Source organism: Python bivittatus, unplaced genomic scaffold (assembly GCF_059951505.1).
Source record: "Python bivittatus isolate LINGU-HERP-01145 unplaced genomic scaffold, Pbiv_v1 ctg000080_np1212, whole genome shotgun sequence".
Taxonomy (NCBI): Eukaryota; Metazoa; Chordata; class Lepidosauria; order Squamata; family Pythonidae; genus Python; species Python bivittatus.
Window position 1 is genome coordinate 26,370,747 of NW_028277035.1, and position 8,265 is coordinate 26,379,011.

The window sequence follows — 8,265 nt, forward strand, 5'->3', positions numbered from 1 at the left end:
AATGTTGACACTACAAAAGACAATGTTTTAAATTATTGTCTTTCTCACTACTGCAGGGTATTTTTATGTGGTTTTTAAATTTTTGCAATGTTTAAATATTAACCCTTATTTTGTTATTACGTCCCTTCAAGGCAAGGGCCTTACCAGAACAATAGGAGAATACATAGTACGGGAATGACTACAGAGGTCCTGATGTGTAATGGATGTGGGAAAGACCTTGGGAGAATGGGCCAAGAGATGCTGCCTAGAGAACTGTCAGATAAGAGAGGGCATAGCCCACAGCTGGATAGTGGGCAGGGCAAGAGGCTCAGAAGAAATCCTCCCTAGTTTCTTGGGCTGTAAAGGAGATGGTGGGGGGAGAGAATTGTACTTTCAGATTTGCAAAAGTCTATCAATATAGCATAATTAAAAAGTAGAATTAGCTCATCTGGTTGTGATTCCTATCTGGTTTACCCCATGAGACCGACATGATGAGCACAAACTGCAAATCATTGTTTTGCAACATTCCTTTCCACTGGCCGAGATAACAATACTAAAGACTCACATGGTGTTTGATGTGGTTTAATTGCCAACTGAAAAAGCCCAACAGCCTTGAATGGAATTTTGAAGTCTCTCATGTTTGGGATGCTGTTATTATAATGAACAGTATTATAAGATAATCCAGACAATTTGAAGTCACTCAAAGTTATTACAGGAGAGGACAGTTGTGGATTAGGTAACTAAAATGTTTGCATGAGCACAACCCTATGGCAACATGATTGGTAGGTCTTGGTCCTGAGCTAGTGCCATAGGGTGAGGCTGCATTTGGGCACAGGTTGACCTGCAGGCAATGAAACCAGTTTTTTTCCTAGTGCTAAATTTTCTGGTACGAGTTGTCCTTCTGCCTCATTCTTCTCCTTTCCAACTGGTGGCTTCTTTTCCTGACATATTTCTTCATCCATCCACAGGTACCTTTAATTAGCAGCTTGAGTTCACTTGAGACATACTGTAGAACAGCTGTGGATTGGCTGATGATGCTCTCTTTCACCAAAACATTTTGGCTAGTGGCTTAAACTACATAGAAAGCTGAGCGAGCACTCAGTGTTCTAACTGATCAGAAGGTTCTATAGCCTCTGGGTCTCCCTGCAAGACCACAGACAGTAGTGGCAAGATAAACATGTTGGGAAGAGGCTAGCTAGACGTTTTTACAAACACATCTGTTTGCAGTGCAAACTTACTGATAAAGAACAGTTAAAGCTAGTTATCTCTAGAGCTAAAAGGATGAACCTGTGGTAAGGAAATGATGCTTCATGTGAAGTATTGCCCTTCAGATGGGGTGGTCTATTGGGGCAGATTTTATGCTCAGGGCAATTTTTGTCCTTTCCTGATCTGAGTTTGGTCACTTACAGTGCAGAAATGTACTTGAATTAAAGCAGTTGGGTGGGCATGGCATTCATCTGAAAGTTGACTAGATGGCTAGAATGCCGGATATCCATCAATAGAAAAAGTATACTGCAACGGTACATCTCAGCTACTAGGCTTGTGAAGGCAGCCATGCTTTGCCTCAGTGGGTCACTTCATGTCACTTAGGTGATGCCATCTGCCACAGTGAAGAAGACTGCTTTGCTTTGATGCCTTTTCTGGCTGTTCCAGCAGCTAAGAGAGATTCTCAGGCTTCTTATTTGACTTCTAATTGCCTCCTAGCTTCTCGAATTACTGGCCAAGCCCTTGAGAGCCATGAATCAATGAGGCTGCTTTGGTTTGAGGCACCCCTCCAAAGCTTTGCATAACCCTATTGGCTACATCAACAGAACAGCTGAAATGGGCAGGATGGTGGAACATACTTCTACTGTGTTCTAACCTCCTTCAACTGGGTGGTCTTCAGATGTGTTGGATGACCATCCACATAATTTCTAGCATTCACATTGTCTTTGATTGGTTGGCACTACTGAAGGGCTACTGTTTTTTCACTGTAGATTATACTGATGTGCGTTTTCCCATAGTGAGCTAACCTTGGATGCAGCTAGCACACTGCTCAGATTCTGCAGTAATGTGAGCCTTTTAATAGATTAAATTCAGTCTAGGACACACGGCTGTCTAATGCAGAGCAGCAAATGGCTTATCCCCACCCAACAAAACCAAGTAAGTTATGTGGACACCAGAGGAGAGGAGGTGTTCTCTCCATCTCTCATTGGAAAAATACAACTAGAACAAATTAAATCATTGAAATAGCTAAGCATTCTTTGGACCAAAGTCCATGTTGCTGTAGCTGGCTCCGCATGCCAGCTACAGCAAGATAAGCAATAGAGACCAATCAAAATGCATTACATTATTACTAACAGTTCATGTCTCAAATTCATAATCTGATCAAGACAATTTATAAATCTCACTGCTCTCTTGCATAAAGTTAAAGAGTTCATTCACCAAATCTTATGTATCTGCAACTACTCGTTATCACAAAACAAGATTAAAACAAATCATCTGTAAGATATGTGTGCATTTTATTTTTATTTCTTCTGGAGAATCTCCAGTAAGGTCTTTCCCCTGCCATGTTCAGTATTCATGCTCACTAGGGAAGAAACAGGCAGAGGGCTTTATAATCCTGTTTCCTAGGCCCCTCTGAGTTTAAAAAGTCCTTAATTTTGATAGCTGAACAGTGCATTATTTTATGTAGTTATAATTGCATACTATTAACAGAAATTCTATACAGATATTAAAAATAGGCTAAACAAACAAAACCATATAATAGGGCTTCAGTGCAATTTACTCCCCCGAGGCATATTTGCCATTGAACACAGTGGGATTTACTGCTGAGTAAGCACACATAAGATTTCTATCTTAACACAGCGCTATAAGAAGCTAGAATTTCCAATGAGCAGTTTGCCTATTCAGATCATCAAGTCAACTTTGCTCTTTAGGGATATGCATTCAAGATTAATCCATCATTGCTAACTTTAGCCAGGGTGAGCCACCTACAACTCTAAGAGCACCCCCAGTGGGCAGAATTGATATTTTCACTTAGTGGGGTGGGTCGATTTTGGTAGTTTAAGGGAAAAGTGATATATTAAGCCTTGCAGAAATTTAAGATGCTAATTTCCTCCTTCACTCCCTAATTTTTCTCTTCCAGAGAAAGGGTTCTAAGAGGCACAATGAATGTTTCAAGTGTGCAAGGCTTCAGGCCCCTACTTCATTCTTACACCTCCTCAAATCTGGTAAATAAACCCCAAACATTGGCTCCACTCAATCCAGTGATGTCATGATGCTATCAGCTCTCTAGCCCAGAGAGATTTGTTGTTGTTGTTGCTGCAAAATGTTGTCCACCTCTGTTTTAGCCTTCATCACCATCATCATCATCATATTATTTCATTTCTAGGCTAGATGCTACTGCCAGGGTAATATAATCTTAGAAGTCCCAAGTCCTCTCAAATTAAAAAATGGTTGACCTCAGAACTGAGTTGAAGAAGAAAACTATATTTCCTGCTAGTCAGATGCTATCATTGTTTAGCCATTCGAGCTACTTGTATGTTAAACTAAAGCAGGATGGACGACAGAACTGAGGAATCTCTGGCATCCAATCCATCTGGACTGTGGGACTTCAGGAAGCATTTTATCACTTCAGTGAAACTCTACCTCCTATCCTTTCTCTAGGGAGTTGTAGCTTCTTCATGGCAGCGGTGACGCCTTGAAATAAAGCTTCCCCAGATTTTGTCTGCTACTTCGCTGTTGCAAAGGACAGGAAAAGCCAGTTTTCAGCAATGTGGCCTTTGAAGGCACCTCAAGCTGGGAGCGTTTTCAAGCACATGCTCCCAGGGAGGAATCTATATATACAATAAATAAATAAATAAAAATAAATAAAAATCACTTCAAAGCATTCCTATGTTCTTGAAGCTGCTTCTATGAAAACTATGTGACATCTGGGGGTAGAGATGGTTTTAGAGGAGGCAAAGCTTTCGTATGACTCTTTTACATCATCTGACCCACTTCAGGGCTTCAGGAGGGCTGCAGCTGTTAAGCCAGATTCTGTACCCTAGTTCACTGTGGATTAGATTTATTGATTTGTATTAAAAAAAAAAGTGCTAGTCCAGTCCTTCAAATACTTGCGTTTATTCAAGGACAATTGTACAGGAACGGAATCCTTGGGGTTCTCTGAGCTTGGTTCTTTTCTTACAAACGTTTCATTACCTGGCTAGGTAACATCTTCAGTGCTAAAATGGGTTGGGGTTTGCTCTCCATTTTAGCACTGAAGATGTTACCTAGCCAGGTAATGAAATGTTTTCAAGAAAAGAACCAAGCTCAGAGAACCCCAAGGACTCCACAGTTCAACCCTGAGCTACACAATTGTACAGGAGTATCAGGTTTTCAAAGCCACTTTTTGTGAATAAGAATTGCATGGCAGATTATGCAGATTTATTTGCAACATGAATGAGATAAGGAGAATAAAGCTGGACTGATGGATAATTAGGAAACTATTTAGGTTACAGATAACTTCAAGCTGGGCAAGTCTGGGTAAAGGCACCCTGTTGGTTCCACCCATGATGATTTGCTCATTATTTACCTGGGTTAACATCCTAACCTTGCCTTCCCTGACATACCAGCCTCCACATGTTTTGGGAATCCTAGGCAGTCCAATACAGAGAATGAAGAAATAAAGCTGGGTTAACCTGCCTTCTTTCTTAATAAAATTGTTTTGAGATTTCCTTAAGATGTCTGTGGTCCTAAATGGCCATTGTCAGAGGGTAATCAAGACCTTCGAGGTTCCAATACTAAATAGGAAAGCACTTACATAAGAAAAAGCAAACTGCAGAGACCTGCCTCCAAATTCATACTCTTGCAAAATTGTTTAAAAAGCATGCAGTTATAATTAAGAAAAACAGTTCTTAATTACATGAACCGAAAGCTGTCTCTGCCAGTTACCTTCACATATGTGTGAAGTCAATCATTGTGTGTGTGTCTTTGTGAACCCTTCAATGAGCTGTCTCTCTTTGTGTACGTGAGGCCCTTAAATTTAAGGAGGACTGGAATTACCAGAAAAGTGATGAGTCCAGGACACATGTGACCTACTTTTTATCCATATTCTGATCCTGTCACACCTTCAAAAGATCAAAAAACAGTTTTTTTTAAAAAAAACTGCTTTTGTAATGGCACAGGACGGAGTATTACTTTACAAAAAGGTTTTGTGAACATCTAACCTTTCTCAGTTCTTGACAGGTGTGAAAATAGTTCTGCTTTTCCATACATATATAAAAATTATCCATTTCCTGATTGAATCTAAAGCTGGAAAGAGTCATGCTATGACGTTACCTGAAAAGTCTCAGCTCAATTTTGGGCTCAGCTGGAGATGGCAAACCTCTGAGAATTCAAGAGTCAGATTTCTGGCTAGGAATGGTTCCAGATGGAATACATTTAAAATGAAAGTAAGAGTTGTTGTATAAATCCAGTTAACACTGGTAGGGACCTTGGAGAGAAGTCAGCCAGCTTTATAATTAGCTGAATTCATCTACCCCTTAAAAATGAAAAAGTAACTAAAAAGTCTTCCTAATACAGGTAGTGATGAAAGAAATGACCTTGCTTACCTCTTCCAAAGGAATCCTGGGACTGGAAGTTATCCGATGTTGATTGAGTTCTATGTTTTTTGGCCCTCCCCCCATATTCCTGATGGAAGCAGGAGCAGAGGAGGTTGAGGATCTTTGGAGTGAGCCAAACTTCATCATGTTTGGTCCAAACTGGATTCCATCCAATAAGCGTATCAAAAACAGGTTGGAAGGCAGTTCTTCAATATTGCTGAGAACAAGAGTTCGACATTCAGGACATCTCAGCTCCTTGTGCGATTTCAAAATTCTCTGGAGACAAGGCTTACAGAATGTGTGCTGGCATGGAAGCACCTTGGCTGAAATATCCAGCTTTTCCAGGCACACTGGACACTCTAGCATGTTGAATAAAGCTACACTGTCCATGTTGTTGATGCTCTACTCAATTAAAAACTCCAGCCTCAGGTAGATTTAGAAAAATCCACATGTTGCTATTTGGAAGAAAGGTGTTGGTTGTTCAGGAATGTCCCATGGAGTGTACTGGTAATTTTAAACTTTAAGAACTACTGTACTGTATAAAGAAAACAACAGAAAAAGAGAAATCATAGAACCTATATATTTCATTATTATGAAATGCATGCCATCAACATTTCAAGAAATCCTTCACTAGACAGTTTGCATGGTATATTCTCTCCCCTGCTCTGAATTTAGGTTTGACATTATTCACATCTGAATAAGTATTAGAGAAACAGAATTATACCCAATGGCCAACTGGGATCAAGAGAGACCCAAGATCCATTTGTTGCTTCAGGCAGCCATTGAATAAAAGGGAATGAGATCATTCCTTTGATTCAAATTGAGTTGATCACAGTAGGACAACACACCTCTTCTTGGATGTATTGGAAGATGATCCATCCATCTTCAAATAATGCCACATAAAAAGAACTATGTCACCAAACGATCAGATCACATACAGACAGAAGGAATTCTACTGAGACACATGGCTGACAACATTCTCCCCTCCCCTTTCTTCTTCTAGAGTTAACCACCTTATCTTAAAACATATTTCTACATTTCCCCAATTGTCTCCTAGGCAAGTCACTTTGACAAAAGACGCTGTTTTGGCATACCTGGAAATAAAGCCACCTGTGCTTGATTTTAGTAGACTGGCAAACAGCTTGCCTTGTCTTTAACACAGCTGGCAATCCAATGCCAGCCCTGAAAAGGGGGAAAATCATTATTCCACCCACAGCAGTAAAGTTACCCAACCTGTTCAACACCTTTCCCAACGGTACGCCAAGCCAAAGCGAAACCGATATTTAAGCCTAATTTCAAGTCCTGGCCTGCAAAAATGAGCCCCGTGCCATCTCACACCAAAAAACTGTCTGTTAACAAAGATTAATTTTAGTCTATCGAGCCTGATCAAATGTTTCAAGTGTTGCCATTTCTGAGACACTTCCTTTCCATTTCTAAAATTGAACAATCCAACCTTGCTCTCTTGGTGACTCAGACTAACAAGGAAGGGCTATACGCTTCAGGAGCTGAGCTTTCTCGCTGAGTGCTGAAGGAAGAAGCTGTGGAGAAAAAGAAAAAAAATTAGAACTGGCTCCTAATTTCAGTGCGTGTTACTGACCTTGCATTTGTGACCCCCTTTAAAATGAGTTCGGCTCACGCAACGACAGCTCCACAGCTTCCTTCTCTCTCTCTCTCTCTCTCTCTCCAAATTGCAGCTGCATTGAAAACTTTAACTAGGTGCATTACTCAGCTAAACTTAACACGTGCTGCCTTGTTAACTCATATGTTGCCAGGCTGCTACTCCTACACAGATTTTAGATCAGGGAGAAGAGTGAAGTCTGATTATGCACCAGGAGGGGGCTGTTTGCTTAACACACACACACTTGAATTATTTTGGCCTTGATTATTTAAATTGGATCAATAAATTATCTCAGCTTTTTCTCTTACAAGCTGATCCTGTTTTAGAAACAGGGGGAGTGTAAAATGAGGATTAAAAAAAACAACAACCCACAACAAGCCCGTCTATAAAGGCAAAGAGGTGCCATAGGGAATAAAGAATGAATTTTTGACACAAATAAAAATTAGATCCAAACACCCACATACCTAGGAGTAAGTCCCACTGAACTCAACTAGGTTACTACAGAGTAGACATATATGGGATTGCATATGTATGGAAATGAAATGAAACTTGAATTGCAAGAGGCATCTGCTGGAAAGTGGGTGCTTTTGTTTCAAATCCAGCAACTTCCTTCTAATGATTTCATTCTTTGCCACTGACTTTTCCCAAAAGGAGAGAGAAGAAATCTAAACCAAAGTCTTCATTTGAGAAGTGTAGCTCTGAAAGAAAACAGCTTGGTGGACTGGAAATACCAAGTCTTCTGGGATGTCTGTTGGATGGCTACTAAAGGAAAAATTTGGTAGCCTTTGCAACTTTGATTAAAATCTTCTATAGTTGCCATGCTGATGTTCAACTGAGACTGAACTAGAGTTAGAGGTGTTCTCTTAAGTAAAACAAGCTGCATCTAGGACAGTTGGAAGTTTGAAGGAGGAACAGGGCATGAGCCAACGAAGCAGTCTCCACCCTATGAGACCAAGACAACTCATAATGCTGTCACTTTCCATAGATTGGTAATCCTCCCCACCCCTTCATCTCCTTGACTGCTTCTTTTGGCACCTTTTCCAGCTCTATAACATCCTTGGCGAGGCTTCATGCTGTAGACTTGTATTAAGGTATTTAGATGAT

At 40.4% G+C, this 8,265-nt stretch overlaps 1 protein-coding gene across 3 annotated transcripts in view; it reads right to left on the reverse strand.

Moving 5' to 3' along the window:
* The window catches only part of SH3RF2 (SH3 domain containing ring finger 2), a 72,714-nt gene extending 65,454 nt beyond the window's left edge, over positions 1–7,260 (reverse strand). For 2 of the 3 annotated variants that reach the window (XM_025165541.2, XM_015887767.3), the window contains exons 1-2: positions 7,141–7,260; positions 5,553–6,078 (exon numbers count right to left, since the gene is read on the reverse strand). In XM_025165541.2, coding sequence (XP_025021309.1) covers positions 5,553–5,933 — 381 coding nt within the window. In that variant the 5' untranslated portion in view covers positions 5,934–6,078; positions 7,141–7,260. Of the gene's footprint in view, positions 1–5,552; positions 6,079–6,996; positions 7,082–7,140 lie in introns of those variants that run through there. The other variant, XM_025165540.2, reaches the window with a different exon arrangement.
* Between the last annotated feature and the right edge of the window lie 1,005 nt (positions 7,261–8,265).